The sequence below is a fragment of the Onychomys torridus genome, chromosome 2 (genome assembly GCF_903995425.1).
Source record: "Onychomys torridus chromosome 2, mOncTor1.1, whole genome shotgun sequence".
In the NCBI taxonomy this organism is placed as follows: domain Eukaryota; kingdom Metazoa; phylum Chordata; class Mammalia; order Rodentia; family Cricetidae; genus Onychomys; species Onychomys torridus.
In genome coordinates, this window is record NC_050444.1 from 35,265,738 (window position 1) to 35,284,741 (window position 19,004).

The following is a 19,004-nucleotide window of genomic DNA, read 5'->3' on the forward strand; positions in this document are numbered from 1 at the left end:
GACATTACTCCCCCTGAAGTATTCATTTTTTAGAAAAAGTATGTAATTTTTAAAATATAGTGGATGCGCATTAGGCTTTCCAACTTGTGCTACCAGTAAATGAAGCTGTATCTGAGCATCTAATTAGTGACTGTAAATAGGCCCCTGTTCATAAATAAGAGTGGTAAACATCAGAAGGGTCTGGTTCTGAACTTGTCTCTGAGTTGTGCCTTCTACAGCCGAAGTAACTGGGGAACTTAAGGCCATCTGGGAGGCATTGAACTGCTTTTTATATGGTGAAAATGCAAAATTACAGCATGGCATACAATTTTCTTTCCCCCCTAAGTGACAGCTGAGGCGCTCTGAAGGCTCATGGTCCCACAGACCCTCTGTGTGCTGGTCTTATCCTTTTTCAATTGGCTATGGTGTATGTAATCCACAAAGCAAACAAGTGGGCCGACATCATGATGTTTTAATGCTGCATTTGTTTCAAGAGAAACAGAGGGACAATGAAGTCATATGCCAGAGTAAACACATGCACCAGGACAATCTCACTCCCTGTCACCGGGCTGCAGGCTTCAAGTGCTTTATTTGGTTTGGAACCCATTAAATAACAATCAGGTGTTAAATTATAAAGGGAGGATCCAGTGCTAATTTATTAGATGAAACAGATTGCACAGAATGGTGATTTATTTCTGTTACACGTGTTCATGTATTTGCCTTTTCTTGTAGGGAAATAATGCTCTGGGGATTGTTTTAATGTAAAAATGACTGCGTGTTTTCTCCTGAATGTTAAAATAGATGTCCTTGTCTGACAGTAGTTTGTGAATTCAATTATACAAGAAGGGGAAAGGGTTTAAAAACTGTATGTGACACTTTGGCTACATAGGATGAGTGATGCCTTTTAGTAGTACATGTGCTGAGAGGACTGAAGTTGGATGCAAGGTGAACTATTTCCAGTCTAAGAAAAGAGATACAATGGCACTTTTGTGCACGTGTGTTTCAAAGAAGGTGTCAAGTCGTTAGCACATTAAATAGTGGTGTTATGAATTTGGTACATCTGTCAAACGCAAAGCTTCTTGTCTTTAGGTCTATGGAAATGCAGGATCTAACCAGCCCGCATAACCGACTGAGTGGTAGTAGCGAATCCCCCAGTGGTCCCAAACTCGATAGCTCTCATATAAATAGCACTCCCATGACTCCCAATGGCACAGAAGGTGAGTGTCTGTCTTGCTCTGCCCTTGTTTCTTCGACAGTGTGTGCCTTTTCACTGCTCCTGATCTCTGCCCTTAGAGTCACCAAACTGTTCCTTCTGTTTCTAAGTAATTTGACTTCATCTGTGTTTCCCATTAATTGGGAGTTGCAAATTCCTGGATTGTCACATTCCATAGACTGGTTTTATTTTAAAACATATATACACATACGTATTGAAATATATACACGTGTATACATAAAGTGCTTTTAACTTGGAATATTTTTCTTTGTGTTGATCTGTATGTCCCCATCACAGTATTATTTTATATCATTTTTCTGTATGACTACTAAAAATTTGGAATTATTTAATTTTATTTTCCATTTTGTTGGCAAATACCACCAAATTTTGAAAAATGTCAACATCGAACTGGATTACTTCAGACCAGCAAAGCAGTTTTGTGTCTAGTATTCCTGTGGCTTTGGCCTTTATAGTATAAACAAGAAGAGCCTAAAACTTAATACCGATAAAGTATGCAAGTCTGTTTGGCAAGTTTGCATAACATTTGTTCACTTTCTTGAAGAATGAGTAGTATACTTTAAACATAGCATCATAATTATTTTAATATAATTAGTACATATGAAAGTTTATGTAAATTGTATGTAAATAGAAATATCTACTTCAATCCATGTATATTTCAATTTTAAACACAGAAGGTTATATGTACACATTACTGTTATGCACAGCCACTTAGGTGCTATGCATATTTTTATAACTCAGATGTATGGAAGGATATATTACATGTTGCATTACATTTATTTTGACCGAATTATATGGAAAAAAATCTTCACTGATATTGTTGCTTATTTACAGGTTACTAAGCCATAGGGTATTGATGGATCCATGAAATAAATATTATTAAAAGTTCAATGGATTATCCATGCTCGCATTCCATTCATAGACAAACCCTTTTCTCTCAATTCCTCAATCATAATGAACTTTTATCTCAGATTTTAAAAAAACATAAGCATAATTGAGTTATGTACATTTTTTTTATCATTTTGGTGTAGTGTTTGAGTACATATCTGGGAAAGTCTTTTAAAACTTGTAAAGCTATAAAATTCATATAAATGGATAAAGCACAATCCATTATTTTGGACATAAGGTGTCTTGATGTTTCTACCAATAGTAATGATTTTAATGTACAACTGTTCTGTAGCTCCCTTTACAAGTAAATATATTCCTGTGTACTGTTTATGGAGGGTGGCTATTGTCAGAAGGAGAAACTTTGGGCTGATTTAACAACACAGTTAATCTCTGGAGAAAGCAGCTTTCCACTGGAAACTTCTATTCATGTCAATCATTAATCAAACTGAAATTTACACAAAAGCCATTTTAATGTTTAAATAGAGAGTGTATACAGCATGAACAGTAACAGCAAGAGATCAGTCCTGTCTCGTCTCTGGCTAGGCTCTGTCTTAAGGTGGGAGCCTGTTAGCACAGACAAGGTCTTGCGACAGTCATACAGCTCACCACAGGATCCTCCTCAGCTGGGCCCAGTGGATTGTCAGGGTGCTGGGCAGTCAGTGAGAGGCTATCCATACAAACCCGTCATTGTCAAGCTCAAAAAGAAAGCCACTTAGACAAGGAAGACCGAGTCTGTTAAACAATTTTAATTAATAAAATTTATTAATATAAGAAAAAATTATAAAATAGTAACATTTTGTATATGATATAGTGAAATAGGAGTAAGATGTTTTCATCTTTTCAGCGGGTTACTGACATGCCACCTCTTATAAGTAAGAACCACCTACTGTTTAAGCAGAGTGCCTATATGTGTGAGGTGATTCCTTGGATGGTTTTGTGTGAATGAAATGTGATTTGATTTTAAAGAAAATGTGGAGCATCAACATATTTCTAAATATCTATATCTCATCCATAGTCAAGAATATATTGTATATATATTTTATAATATTTTATTCAATTAAAATTAGCTTAAAATAATTAAATATTCTAGATAATTTTGATAATTGCTTGAAACATTCAGTCTGTGAGACACTTAGAAAGTAGTTTCCTTTCTTTCTTTCTTTCTTCCTTCCTTCCTTCCTTCCTTCCTTCCTTCCTTCCTTCCTTCCTGCCTTCCTGCCTTCCTTCCTTCCTTTCTTTCTTTCTCTCTTTCTTTCTCCCTCCCTTCCTCCTTTCTTCCTTTATTTATTTTTTCTTCTTTGGTTTTCTGAGACAGGGTTTCACTATGTAGCTCTAGCTGTTCTGAAAGTCACTATGTTGATCAGGCTGGCCTTGAACTCAAAGATCATCCTGCTTCTTTGCCTCCTGCATACTAGAAGTAAAGGCATGCATCACTACCCCTGATTCTCAGGGTTGGGGATTTAGCTCAGTGGTAGAGCGCTTGCCTAGCAAGCACAAGGCCCTGGGTTTGATCCTCAGCTCCACCAAACAAAACAAAACAAAACAAAAAAACAAAAAACTACCCCTGATTCTTAGAAGTAATTTCTTATCCTTAAAAAAAAAAAAAAAAAAAGTTAATTGTACAGACTCTGGTGATGCACTACAGCTCCAGCACAAGGAAGTTGGAGACAGGAGGATCAATCACAAGTTCAAACAGATCTTCAGCCAAGGAAGTGAGTTCGAGGCCAGTGTGGACTACAGGAGATCCTTTCTCCATGGTAAAAACACCAAAACTCTTGATGGTTTTAGGTCTTGGAAATGAACTTTCGATGTTCACTTTCAAAGGAGGACCTAAGTATCCACTGAGTCCTCTTTTCAGGTTTGCTCAGTGTGCTTACAAAGGCTGTGGTGGGACACAAGAGGATCAGAAGCCGAGCTAGAGGGGCTCGCTAGACATTATTCAGAGCACTAAAGGAGTATTTTTGTCAGTTTACTGAAAAATTTAGAGCATTTTTTAGCCCAAAGCTTCAAATTATAGACGCAAGTTTTCCTCATGATCTGTGTTATATGACTTTAGATCCAGATGTATCAAAAAGTTCTAGATTATTCTTTGTGAATCAATTTATCATGCTCCTTTTCTGTTCCATCATGTTCTTGTTTCATTTCTCTCGGCTACCACCACAGGAATTGGGCTGAAAATTAGCAAATGTATTAACGTCTGGCAAGCTTCCCTGGGATATGTCATTGTAGATTTTCCCATTTTTTCTTTGAGATATGATTTAGTTTGAAACCTGAAGTGTTTATTAATGAATTAGAGGACTGGGAAGGAAAAAAAAGAAATTCATTAAAACTAGCCACTAAAATCATCACTTTTCTTCATTCTATAGCAGATACTTCAGTTCTCTGTACACACACACACCACAACACACACACACACACACACACACACACACACACACTCACACACAAACCATGATAGATGTTTAAGTGACTTCCCAGCAGCCAATTGAAAATAGTCTCAGCTCAATTTAAATTAATTTTAAGTTTTGCCCAGCAAAACTTCCATACAGTTTACAGTTGGCTTTGGCTGAATTGGGATTTGGGCTGAATTGGGATTTGGGCTGAATTGGGTTGTCTTCTCTCACTCATAGCCAGTTATTAAACTTCCTGCCATCACTTGTCCATATCACTGAGGCTAAGAAAACAGAAAATCTTCTCTATAAAAAAACCCATAGCTTCATCTTGAGAACAAACAAGAAAAAAATCTAATGGAGAGGCAGAGGCTATTAAGTTTCTTCTGAAGTCTGCTGCCAAATTAGTCTAAGATTCCATGCTTGTAGGTTATACACTCATAGACTAGTGCCTGCCTTCATGGTTCATCTCAGGGATAAAGACAGAAACACACCAAGCTCCAGCCTCAAGAGACTGTGCTTTTTACTTTTCTAAACACAGTGTTCTTGGGTTATAGTAATCGAATATTGCATGTTGGAAAACGTTTAGCTCTTTGTATTTTTGTAGTGCCAACATCTCTGGTTCTTGTTGCAAGTTACTGCTGGTGTTACCCAGTTTAGAAGTCTTTGAAATGCAGAACACATCAGGTAAACGTAGTCCATTAGTGACCAGTGAAGACTTGACAGGCAATGGGAAAGCGTTACTGGGAGAGATGAATTTCCAACAGAGTCAGTGAATATTTCAGTTAGTGTTGAACAGGTTCATTCAGGAGACTCTAGTGAATGTTGAAAAGCACTACCTCTGCACGATCCTGAACATTCTCCCCTCATCTTTTGAGTAGTCTTCTAAGGTACAACAGAATAGAAATTTCCTATCAAAGACATTAAAATATCACCTCCCTTCACTCTATAGCAAATACTCAGTTCTCTCCATATGTACACACACACACACACACACACACACACACACACACACACACACACACACACACACACACCAACACACACACACACACACACACACACACACACACACACACGCACGCGCAATAGATGTTTAAGTGTAGCAGTCCAAGTGAAAGTAGTCCCAGCTCCACTGAAATTAATTAAACGATCAGCAAAACTTCCAAGCAGTTTGCAGTTGGCTGTGACTGAATTTACATGGCTTGTCTGGTGTTATGTTAGAACATAATTTTGAAGAGATAAGCTTTCGGGTAAAGTTAGCTGAATATCAAAGTACCTGGTGAGAAATAAAGGGAGGCTTTCTGGTGTGGGCATGTGCTCAGGCTTGTGTGGTGAAAGCCTTGTGTTGTACCCACGATGTGAGAAGTCCTAGCAAACTACTTTCCTGCTGGCCTCAGAGCCAGAGCAACAGAAGGATTTTTATTTACACACCTAACGAGGGCCTTGTTTGCAAAGCAGGGATTTTCCCCCATCTTTGTTTTTTCTGATTGTCTTAAATTCACAAGAACTTGAGATGGATGAGTTCTATACTGCCAATTTTTGGTTGTATGGGGCTGAGGAAGGAAGAAAAAAAAGAGGGCTGGGTGAGGCTCAGACCTGCAATTCCCAGTTTTCTCCATTGCACTGTACGTTCAGATCCCCGGACAGGAAGCTTCCACTGACCCAGACACATGTGCTTAAATGATGTGACAGCAGATGAGCCTGGGATTCTCACTACCATACATCTCAGGAATCCCTACAGGAATTCGAATAGTAATTTCAAATTGGTGTATCAGATTTCCTAGATTGTGATCGTGAATTAGGTGGCTGAACTGCCTGCATTTCAAATGTATTCAATTATGTTTTGCATATTTCAGGGTGGTAGGTTAATTCAATTATCCACATCTATATAACCAGAATCTATGTTAAAGCAGTTCTGTCATTTCTACAAAGCTTTGAGCACTAGCAAATTATTGGAATTAGTTTTCTTCTCTGTGTATGTCAGTAAAATGTAGTTCTGGCTGGTGAGAATATTTTTAAGCAATCTTGTTTACTGGAAGCCTTCTAACTCAAGTGAATGTGTTTCGTTCGGGTTTGAAGCTGCCCTTCACAGACAATATTTGGGTAATTCTGCTTGCATGTTCTGATGTCAATAGAAACATGTTAATCTAATTTCACCCTTGCTTACATTCTACACTTAATTCAGTTTCTGTGAGCTTAAGGGACACCATGAGGAAAGGCATTCCTCAAAACATTTTTGGAGTTTATTGATGGCCACAACATTGGCTTCTTAGAAATTCTTTTAAAGCAAAAGCTATAAAGGAATAAAATAATGAGTTAGAATTTAATATTTGCTATGTGTTATATACATGGAAATAATTCTCACATGTCTGTTAATAATCAAAATAACTGTTTAAGAACACTCTGTTGGTCATTGCACTGACTGTTCGCCACATTTTATTTTATTAAATCCTCAGGAAACTCCTGGAGCTGTCCAGGAGGATGGCTAAGAGTGTGGGTTTGGATCCCAGCGGCATAGTGTGTCAGCTCTAGGAATTGTGACAGATGAGCTACCATGACTCAGTTTCCCCATAGCAACAAATCTCACGTTAGGCTTGCCATGAGTATGTAATGCAAACCTTGTGGCATATTTGGAACTTACTAAGCAAGAACTTACTGTATCTATTAATATTAACTGCAAGGCCATATGTAAATAATAGTCACTTCTATGGTATGATTCCTGTTCTACAAAGAAAGCTGTAAAAAGTTAAGCACCAAGTTTCAAGGCACATAACTTGTAATGGGTATCACTGGAATCTGTACTGGCATTTGAAGAACTGCTGGCAGAATCCAGTGCCCAGGCTTTGCATCACTGCATTTTTCTCTGAAGAGAATATATGACCTTTCTCATTTACTAATGTCTTTCTCAATGCCTTCCTCCGAGATGTCGGAGCCCTTAAACATGCTAGCACCTTCAGCATGGAGGATGTCATTCAGTAGTGAACAGCAGACTGCACAAAGTTGAGGGCAGAGAGCTGTGATAGAAGATGGACTTCATGATAAGGATGACTACCCAGGATGGTGGTATCTGCCATCTCGTGTGTGATTGTGGGAGAGTTCTTCTGTGTCTACACATGCCGAGCATGTTGCTCCAATTGCTTCACTCTGGGTAATGGTCTCTAACTAGTTTTCAAAGCTTTCAACTTAATTACAATTCTGTCAGCCAGCCTCTGCTTGCTTTAAGCCTCTTGGAGATGAAAAGGCGATGGGAAACCGCCCCTGCTTTTCATTACAATAGCCATTATTATATGCACGTTTGTGAAATTCAAAAAACATTGTTTGCTACTGCTCAGAGCAATTATCTTCTACTTCAGGAAATATTTTCTCAGTGGATAGTGAAGTGGATGGTCCCGTGTCTTTTGGCTTTGAGAATCAGATGTGGATATATTTGTCAAGGATGCCAGAGGAAAGCCACAAGTTACATGTGGTTGGAAGAGACAAAACGGTTTAGTTCAGAGAACTAATTGGGTGGCATGTGTGAACCAGTTGGGGGACAGTCTGTTTTAACCTGTCACCTGTTAATAAGCCAGTTCTATTCTAGTAAAACAGGGATTCGGTTGACTGTTACCGGGAGTAGGCCCGGGGTTTCCAGGTACCTAGGCTGCTTATAGTTAGTGAGTAGATTTAGATTATATATATATTCAGACTGTGTTCAGTTCTTCAGCTGCTAGTAGAGAGTCAGAGCTCTGTGACATCTCTATTCTGGTTTTTCCTGTATGAGCAAAAGTGCATCTGCCCCCAAACATCTTGTCTTCTGAGAGAAAACTATGTTTCCTTGAAGAAACACAGGTGAACTTTTAGGCAAAGCCATACCTGTTTTAAGTAATTCCTGATTTCTTATAATGTCCAAGGATGCCTTGGTGGGAACAGCTCTTTATGAAGAGAGACTCTAAGCTCGGAAAACCTAGTTTAGGACCTCAAATGCTTATAAGCAAAAACTTAGTATGATTATGTTTGTGGCTATTTGCTGGATTTGCAGGGTTTTTTTTAGTTTTCTTTCATGCCTCCACTATCCATTACACACATGTGTGTGTCCAGACACACACACACACACACACACACACACACACACACACACACACACACACACAGTCACACACACTCACACGTGTGCACCAAAAAAAAAAGTGGTGCGCTTATCCAGTATTCCATGGAGGAGGGATGTTTAAGTAAGTACTCTCTACAATAGACATCAGAAACATTTTTTCCTGTAAAATGAGATAAAATTTGAACTGTTTACGAATCTTACCATTGTACCTATCAATAATAAGGGAGATTTTGAGAGGAAAAATTATGAACTAAATTGTCTGACTTTTTAACACTATGAGACCATTATGATACCTGCCACATATTTAGTCATTTCATCCTCCAAATAATTTTGAAGATGAGGTTTTTGTACCTGGTTTTAAAGCAGTTATGTGACCGATCTGCTCTCATATGGCACATGGACTGTGTTAGAGAAGAGAGGCATAAACATGCTGTAATTACCTCAGACCTTACATTCCTGTTTTCTAAAACATGGGCTTTCCCACTGCACTGCTCCAGTTACTAGATGGAAAACCTCATTCTTGCTGAAATTCTTTACTTGCCTGAAGAATTTTTGTATTGCCTTATCTAAGATTATGGCCAAGATGAAAAGGTTATAATATCCACATATATTCCTCTTTTGCCCAGTGGAGCCCCTGGACTCCTAGAAGGCAGGACAGACTTGTTCACTGTCCTTGGCATCTGGCAGCTTTGGCAACAGGTATTTGTTGAATGAATGCCCTTGTTACTAAGTAAATCATGTAAATGAGGCATGACAGGAGCAGGGCAGCCATTCATATTCATTACAGGAGCAGGGCAGCCATTCATATTACGTATAACACATTAACTATCCAAGGAATTATTTAAAGCTTCATTCTCAGTGCTTTGGAGAGTACTCTTCACAGACAGTTCACAAAGTGGTCATGTGCTCTCCCTCCTATGAACAGCCACCTGAGCATCCCTGGTAGCTGTTGATTTGAACTTCAGTAGCCAACCTGCACTTGACCCATAAGAACTTACTATGTCACAAGTACTATTGGACTTTGAATTTTGGCAGTGATGAAACAATTTCTACATAGTATGACAAAACTGAGTGATGTAATGATAAGGCTGTTGGTATTAGCATCTTTAAAATATGCCCCTCAAAAATGGAGGCAAAATTTTTAAGATAGGGAATGACTAAAGAAGAACTAATACATCCACACTTCGGTCAGCATGAAGAGCATGCTATGTGTGCAACTGTGCATGAGTCTCTGTGTGTTTGTGTGTGTTGAGTATAGAACAGAGAGTATGGAGAGATGAGACCAAAGTGATAGGCTGAGTGGGTACCAGGCTCAGAACTTGGGCAGGTAAACAGAAGTGTTGTGATTAGGTCTGTGTTTTAAGCCATGCACTTAAGTAGTGTGGGTGGTAAGAAAGGACTCTGGAGGAGAAGTAGTGATGGTAATTCCCTTGAAGCCATGGTACTTATTCATGTAGTATTGACTCAACACCAATCTCAGATTTGCCTTGGGAGGTCAGTAGGACAAGAGCAACTAAAACTGAAGGAAAGTGCTGTGATATGATGTGAGAGCATGCCATTTACAGTCAGACCCTCTGGGCCTCAGCGTCTCAGTTCAGCTATTTATGTTCCATGTATCAAAGGTCAGTTTTCAGAGGCAGCAGAGCAGGTTAGAGGAGCCTTGAGGCCAGGCTGCCTCCACTGGAAGCTGGGCTCAGTCAGTCTCCAGCAATCTAGTACAATACCTTCTGGCCTTTGATTCAGGCCTGTGCAATCAAGATGATAACTGTACCTACAGAGAGTGCCTCCAGGATGGGTCAGTAGATTGAAGACAGTCTGACTTACAGGCAGTGCTGCTGTCCATTGGCTAGTTTTGTTGCCTTCAAGCCTTCATTGCACTATAAGGATTAGTGATTTATTCTTGCTGATAGAACAATTAGCCTATCCAATGCACTGAGAACAATTACCAGCATCTGCTACATGCTGAAGACATAGTATCTACTATGAAATAATGATGAATGTTGTGTTCTTAAGGAATCATGTCAAATGGAGCTGATATGGCAGTCTCTCCCTCCATAGGGGCAAGCATATTTGCCCCTACTCTGGACTCTTGATGCCATTGAACAGCTTTTGCAAGTACTCAAGGAGTCCTTGATGAATTCAATAATAGCACTTAGTTAATACTGAGTGTGGGTGCGGTGACTATGTGGGTGCTCCTGGGGCTCAGTAAAAGACAGGAAAGGGGTACTAATCATTTGGTGAGTTGATTGCATTTTGGGCAAATAAACCATTTTTCCATATTGATATGATTGAGGTTCTGAGTCTGAGCCAGCTCATCTGCTTCCAATCTTCAAACACTGGTTGATTTTTACCATCTGCTAATTTGCAACATATACTGATACACTTCTCCTTGGTGCCCTGGTATTGGTAGACTAGTCTGTTAAATGCCACTCTCCAGTTATCTCAGTCTATATAGAGGAATGGTCCAAGATGCAAAAACTCTACTTGGGGAATATTTGACTCTTCATCAGATTATAAAAGAGGAATTAATTGTGGCAGTGAGAAACTAGCTGTGTGATCTCAGCTGTTGCTAAACATCTTTAGGCTATAAATTTCACATCTTTGAAAGAAACAAGTAAAATACATGCCCTTTGAGCTTGTAAAGGAGCCGCTCCTTGCTTCCAAAATGTTCAGTACTTATGGGCCACACAAGAGGTACTTAACACATAGATAGAAACTGCGTAATAAATTATCACTCCTCTATTTTAAAAGCTACATATGCATTATTTATGTCAAAAATGGAAACTGCTATTTTGCCAAATTCTTAGGATGGGTCCTCTTTCCTTTCCTTTCCTTTTCTTTTTTTAAACCATTGTGCCATGTTTTTCTTATAACAAGCTAAAAATACTTAGCTCCCACTGTGGTTTCTAAAGGCTAGTATCTGTTAGGCACATTTAAAACCTGTACCCTTCAATATGGATAATTTTACTGAAGAGAAGAAAGAGGCATAAACAAACATGGATGCTAATGATGTGAATGATGAAATGTTTAGAAGAAATCTTTTACATATGCAACTTATTTGGGGATAAATGAAAAATGAGGCTTTTTTGTTTTTTGTTTTGGGTTTTTTTTTTGTTTTTGTATTTTTTGAGAACAGATATAGAAAAGCATAATAGCCTTCTAGCTCAGTCACAACCACACAGCAGGGAAATATAAATGAATGATCCCAAGTGGTAGGTTTACAGTGATTCATCCGTTGGCTCTCCCGGCTTTTCTGCACTCCGGCAAATGTCATCATACAGTACTGGGACAGAAGGGGAACAAGCGTAGTCTTCGTTTTCACTGGGCACAAAGCACTCTGAAGGAGCGGAGAAGTTGGACTATGAAGAATAGCAGCTGACCCCTGCCTTAAGGTCTAGCCCTAGCTCAAGGTCTGATTGAGTGAGATACAATTTCCAACCTTTTGGCCAAAAAACCCTAAAAGACAATGATATTGCAAAATAAATTTTGGAGACTAAGACCTGCAGCCCATGACTCAAGAGTTCCCTAGGAGCAGAAGAGGAAGTGCTGGAGGTGAGACAATGGTTTTTGTGTATAAAGCTTCGTATGTTTGTGTATTTGGTGAGAACATTAGCAAGTCACATGCCCAACATTTTCATATGTGAACATCTGCTACATTTGTTCAAATGCAAGGCTTTGTCACCCATTTCACAGAGGGTTTGTCACTAATTATTGTCTCCATCAACAGATTAGCAAGGAGCTATCATTGAGTTCTGAAATACTTTGGTGTCAGAAAAAAGGGCTTCACTCTCAAGGCTAGAAGCCACTGATGTAAACAAAAGCGCTCTTCAGCGTGCTAGACTCTGGCCAAGCTTCAAGGAGGAGGTGGAATCCGAGCTGAGTTAGGAAATGGGTAGAAGTTGAATAGGTAGAGAAGGGCTGGAATGCATGTTAAATGAGGGAGCACTGTGAACAAAGGTAGGATAGTTTGGGGGACTGTGAGGAGACTGGTGGAGCTGAAGAAGGAACTGATAGGAGATAAGCTTAGGGGAGTCAAGTGGAGCCAAACGGTGGAGGACCCTGAACATCAGGCTGAGGAATTTGAACTGCCTGGGCTGGTAGGAGAAGCCAGAGACTATTTTGAGAAAGGGACCGATACTGTGAAAGTGTTTCAGGTATTAATCTGGCACCATATCCGGGGAGTATTTGGAGTGAGAAGGAGTGAGCTCGAGGATAGTCCCAATCTGTTCAGATTTGATGTGTTGGGAACCTGAGCCAGTGGGATAGCAATGATAACTACAAAATAGCCAATTAAAGCTGTGAACAACCTTTCAAGGGGGTCTACATTTATTGTCTTCTTTCTTTTCTAAACGAGCGTCACGAACCTGGGCTTCTGCACAAGTCATTTCACAATGACACTCTAGTGTTCTCTGCTCCCCGTGACTAACAGGCTTTGAAAGCTCCTACCATCTTCCTTGACCAGGTGCATTGGTTAGATTTTTATTACGATCACTAAGTGCTGGCACAACTAGCTGAAAGGGAGGGAGATAATATTTTGGCTTACAGTTTCAAAGGTTTCATTTTGTGGTCAGCTGGCTGCCTGTACCTGAACCCGAGATGAGAGAAAGCATCATTATGGAAGGGCAGGCCACAGCAAAATGATTCAGTTCATGGTGGTCAGGAGGCAGGGGAAAGGCCAAGTGATGAGAAATACCTTTCCAGAGCAGGTTTTTCTTCATCTCTCTAGGCCCCATTTCTTATTTTCCACCACTTCCCAATAATTCTGCAGTATTATAAGTCTATCGAGGGACTGACTAATGTGTTGATTGGTCAGAGTCTCTAGAGCAATCTTTTCCCAGAAGCTCATCTGCTAGCATCCAAGTACTCAATCCATGAGCCAATGGGAGACATTATATACCGTGAATACTCTCATGTTCAAGTTCGGTCAACATGGTTTGCTTTTCATAAGGTTTTATAAGCTACTTTTAAAGAGTTAATATTTTTGTCCCCTCTTGGGAGACAGAGAAGATGACTTTAACATTTCAAGGATATCAAGTTGTAGTCCCAATCCAAATAAAGAGATGCCTCATTTTCTAAGTGAGAGTTAACCAAAAGCAAAGCATTGAGTTTATGCTTATATATGCTTTTGATAAAAAATTAACATGGCAGGTTAATGTTATTCAATGATGTGTTTTTAAAATCAAGCATATAAAAATGTAAATTTAGGAATATTTTCTGCTTTCATTTACCATGTACCAATTTCACCTATTTTCACCACTTTTCATTTGGTGTCATTTGTTTCTTTTGGAACCATTTGGTACTGTTTTTTAAAAAACATGTATTTTCACTTTAGCCTATGGTTTCAGAAAAAGACTCTTTAAATGGGCAAGTGATGTTGTCATTGAATCTGAACCATTACATGGTTGTGCTTTTCCCTTTTTGATCTCTACAGCATAATTTCTACCAAAGCTATGGTAATGTATTTGCCTGTCTCATTAGGAAGTCAGGAAGGGCACTCTCTAAACAAACAAAAACCCGAAGATAGGATTTGGTGATAATGAAACAATATTCATTTGACAAATGCATCCAAAATGACACAAGTGTTTTCCATGTGTCCTGCCCATGGGACACTTTGATGAAAGAAGCTGCATCTCCGTTCCTGGAGTGATAATTTGGGAGGGCTAAAAGCTGTCTGAGATTTCAGTGTATTTATAACTGCCTGAGCAGTGTGCCTAATGGTTTAAGTTCACTGAAACTTGTCTTCAGGTAGCATGCATCTCTGACCTTCTTCATCTGTTCCTTCTACATCTGCTTGGTTCTGTGAGCCAAGTACTGGCCTATGTTCTATATAAAAATGCTTCTCCTGCTGTGAAAATAGTTATCATACATCAAGATGGGTAAGACTCTGAAAATATAGAGTGGGGTAGAAGAGGGTGCATATGGAGATAAATATTTTATATATGTTCTAAATGTATATATCTTCTATATGTCATATACAATATAAATTCATATTCTATATTTTATATATAGAACACATTTTTTCTTTTTGAAAAAAAATTTTTTATGTGCATTGGTGTTTTGACATGGGTGCCCAGTCCCCTGGAACTGGAGTTACAGAAAGTTGTGAGCTGCCATGTGGGTGCTGGGAATTGAACCTGGGTCTTCTGGAAGAGCAGTCAGTCAGTGCTCTTAACCTCTGAGTTGTCTTTCTAGCCCCTATTTTTTTTTCTAAAGAAGGCACAAACACAGGTTCTGAAGTTCAAGGAGAAACAATTATGCCTGAGTAGCAGATTAAGGACAACACAGTAGGATTTTCAAACAAAACCTGGAGTATATAATTTAGCTTGGAAAACTTATACACTACTTAATGTGAGTGAGTAAGAGTCAGGCAAAGCTGAACTGGGAGGAAGCCATGGCTACTGTAGGGTAATTGTCTGTATACAGGGGCCCGTGGTACCTTTGTAGAGCACATAGATTACAGTGTCTCACAGAGTCAGAACAGTCAGATGGGGTTGTATGTTTCCTAAGAGCCTAATGAATGATCATTAGGGAATAGAAACTTCATTCATGCCCATTGACTATCCTCTGAAGACCTCAGTGCCAGAAGTATTATAAAAATCTAGGCCACCAAAATATAAAATTGCCTCCAGGTGCAAGAGTGGAGCTGCTGGTCCAATCTCCTCAGTTTTGTAAGAGGGAGAAGGTAATTAGGAAGGAGAGTGACCATGAAATTTAGAAGGTAAATGTAATAGATGACCATGGTAGAAGTTAATACACATGATTTGTTAGCTTTCTGTCACTGTATCAAATATCTGAGGTAACTCGGTTATAAAGACCAAAGGTATGTTGTCTATGTTTTCTGAGGCCATGAACAGGTAGACTCAATACCTCACCCCTCCCCCATTATTGGAGATAAAAGTCAGGACATTATGTAAGCTAAGGAAGTGCTCTTCCTGTGTACCAGTGGGCTACGTCATGGCTTTTCAGGCTCTGGTCAGGGGAAAGATATTTCATCATAGCTAGAATATTTGGCACAAGAAAATCATTCATCTCATAGCTGGGACATGAAAAGAGATAAATAGTAATAAAATTAAAAGTTTCACCACCTCCCATATCATCACACTAGGGGACCATGTCTCTACACCAGCTTCTGAGGCATGCTTAAGATCCAAGCTATAGTGCCCAGTAGTAGGATCTAAGGAATGAGGAGGCAGAAGGCAAACAGCCAGTCTTTGTGACTAAAAATATTTTTATAAAACCTGAGCCCTTCAAAGGGAAGTGGTGGTGATATGTTTGCTTAGGTTGAGTTTGGCTTTAACCAGGTGACTGGTTTCTATGGCAACATTGTATGTGTATATACATATATATGAGCATATATAAATATAAATATAAATATAAATATATATATATATATATATATATATATATATATATATATGGATGGACTTTGGGGGCTGTCTATATAAAATCATTTTTAAAAGGCATGGTAAGGGAAATTATTGTGAAGGAAAATGCAGACAGGTGGGAAGGAGGTGAAACTATAGAACCACAGGACAGACAAAGGCAAATGATTTGGGGTGAAAAAAGAAAGAAAATACATTAGAAAAAAGAAGCTCTTGTTATACTAGGGTAACCAATGATTTTAAACAACTGTCAAGGAAAGGGTTTTATTTAGAAGGATTAAAGAAAATGAAAATAGAGAGTAGTTTGATCTAGGAAGTTGGAAAGGCCGTCTAGGGCAGCAGCGGAGACTAACCGGATGATGCAGTAGAGTAGAGAGGGAGTCCAGGATGAGAACAGAAAAAAGAATGCCCAGGAGACTTGAAGGTTAGAGAAGACAGCTTGAGAAGAAGCATCACTGAGAGACAATCCGGGAACATTTAAACAGTTAGGAGAGGGGACAGGGACAAAGCACATGGTAGCTTAGGGTCCAGTGCTCAGTTCTGAGTCCTGCAAACCAAACATTCAGGGAGTTCTGTCTGTGTCCCTGGGTACAAGAGAAGCAGCTTTGTGAGAAGTGAGGATCCTGCGAAACCAAGCAATGGGGTATCATCGTAAAGGATGCCTGGAAGAGATGCTAGGAGTGAGGTAAAAGAAAGCCTGACAGGAGGGGAAACTTCAACTGAACTTAATCTGCAGACATGTTTCAGGAAGAGGAAATATTAGTGCACTCTCAATAATCTCTATGAAATATTTGGTCAGGGCATGTGGGTGGAGAATGAGGTATGGTTTGGGAACTGAGCAAAGTGGGAAAGATTCCATGAAGATATTTCAGACGCTTGACAAGAAATGGAAAACATCCTGTCCCATGATGGGACGGCTCAAGGCAATGAAAGAAGAAAGGGCCCTGTTTAAGTGGGATTCATCAGCATGTTAACTGGCTCTGGTATGTCATGCTCACTGGAGAACAGCTGGCTGAACAGCAGGCAATGAGAACTTGCCCATCCTGTGATTAGAGATTGACAAAAAGACACTTGGGAACATGAGACCACACAGCACAAAGAGTGGAGACCAAACATGGCAGGCATTGGGTTCCACACTGGCCACATGAGGCTGATGAAGTTGGAATCGGGGAGCAGACAGGGGTTTGGAAAAACTGAGGTTCTGATGAGCATTAAGAGTGAGTCTGGCAGAAGTGAAGAAATGAGGAAGATTAACATGATGTTTCTTGGAGGTGATGCAGCTTTAGGCAGTGTCTTAGGGGGATTGCTTCATAGTCAAACTTGAACGAATATTATTGAGAGAGGAAGGAATCACAGAGAGAAGCAGTCCCTGTGTGTCTGAGCTTATGCCAACCAAAGAACTGTGAGATGAGCTTAGAAACTGGCGGGGGAGTAAGGAGTGGACTGACTGCTGCTGACCCAGTCTGCTGCCAGTCAATGTCCACTTGCCTTCCTGGGCAAATTCATCAGCGCACAGGCTGGCTCTCAGTCCAGCTAGCAGAGCTACCATTTGGGACTGAACTTGGTTTGCGGTTTTATTAATACATGGGAGAAGGATCACTCATCAAATGGATTGAGCATGTCTCTGATTGCCCTATAAGTTTGGAGATGTGTTTTCATGACCATAACATTTAAAGTTCATCCAGAAGTTGATGAACGTGGATTTAGGGTACAGGGAGCTAGTGGGCTGCTCATCACAGCTAATCTCCCCAGGCTGCAGTGGTCTGAAAGGCAAGTCTCCACTTACAGTATAGAAAGAAGCTTTCTTATTTTCATGGATCAGCTTACAGTAAAGAATGCTAGAATTTCTACATGTATTCTGAAATTGCTGGTCACTGCTGCCTCGTGCATCAACTTTCTCCTGCTGACCTGGTCCTTCAGAAAAAAAGCACACACATGATGGCAATAGCCAAGGCACTAATTGTCTTAATGTAATTGTGATTTAGTCCCGCCTTCTTGAGTTATTCCCAGGATACCTTGCTTGATTTGATTTTGGCTTTCCTTCGGTAAGGCCTCAATGGTTGATTTTTTTTTCCCTTTAGATTCTCTCATTTCTTTTGGAAGGATAAGCTTGACTTTAATGTGGAGCTTCTGATTGATTTTAACACCGTTATCTGTACTTCAAAAGAATGCTTTTGGAACCAGAGATGTAGGTTAGTGGCAGAATATTTTTCCAGCATACAACTGAACCAGTGAAAATAAATATTCTGATTTCTCATTCTTCCAGAGATACTGTAAGAAGAGGATGAGTGATTATAAAAGCATGGGTTCTGGACCTAGTGCATGGCTGAAATGGTGGGTTCTGGATCTAGTGCATGGCTGAAATGGTTATAATCTTAATTTATTTCATTCTCATCTAAGTATATAATACCCAGTAACAGATACCTTTATCCTATGTTTACGTTCTTGGCAGTAAAGCTAGATTGAAGTGCCATTAGTAATAAGCTGAGACTTTTAACTCTGAATACCGCTGCTGGTGATGATGGTGAACATTGTTTCAGTTCCTTCTTGGTACCAGATCTTTCACATAACATTCTGTCGATCTCTATTACATTTCTGTAACATAGATAATTTAAAAACATTGTGTAAAAAGATGATTAGGACCAAGGAATTAAACTGTAGAAAGTTCAGCAGCAGATGATTAGATATCTTACCTCAACACTGACACTCAAAGGCTTCAGTAGATGGAAATTTGTGGAACATCTGAAGGGTAGCAATGGCCCAGGACAGCTGAGATCTGGAGTGTGTGGTCATATGAAGGAATTTCTGAATGTCTTAAAGGATGTCAATGAGAAACAGTTGCCCAGGGTCGGATGGCAGGCCAGAACCTGAAGCAGGAGGAAAGAAGAGACACAGGTGTGTCAGTAATAAAAAAATAATAAAAATAGCTACTTTGTAGTAAACTGAGGTCACATGACAAGCAGAATGGTATGGGGGAGGTAATCCTGTAGTTAGAAAACATAGTTTATAGATTTTTGCCCTCTAGTCAGGAAGCTTAGATAGGA

At 39.6% G+C, this 19,004-nt stretch overlaps 1 protein-coding gene across 5 annotated transcripts in view; it reads left to right on the forward strand.

Moving 5' to 3' along the window:
• The window catches only part of Eya1 (EYA transcriptional coactivator and phosphatase 1), a 147,542-nt gene that overhangs the window by 6,289 nt on the left and 122,249 nt on the right, over nucleotides 1-19,004 (forward strand). For 4 of the 5 annotated variants that reach the window (XM_036178963.1, XM_036178967.1, XM_036178966.1 and 1 more), the window contains exon 3: nucleotides 1,069-1,196. The exons of the other annotated variant lie outside the window; for it this stretch is intronic. In XM_036178963.1, the coding sequence (XP_036034856.1) occupies nucleotides 1,073-1,196 (124 nt within the window). In that variant the 5' untranslated portion in view covers nucleotides 1,069-1,072. The remainder of the gene's footprint in view (nucleotides 1-1,068; nucleotides 1,197-19,004) is intronic. 5 annotated transcript variants of the gene reach the window in all.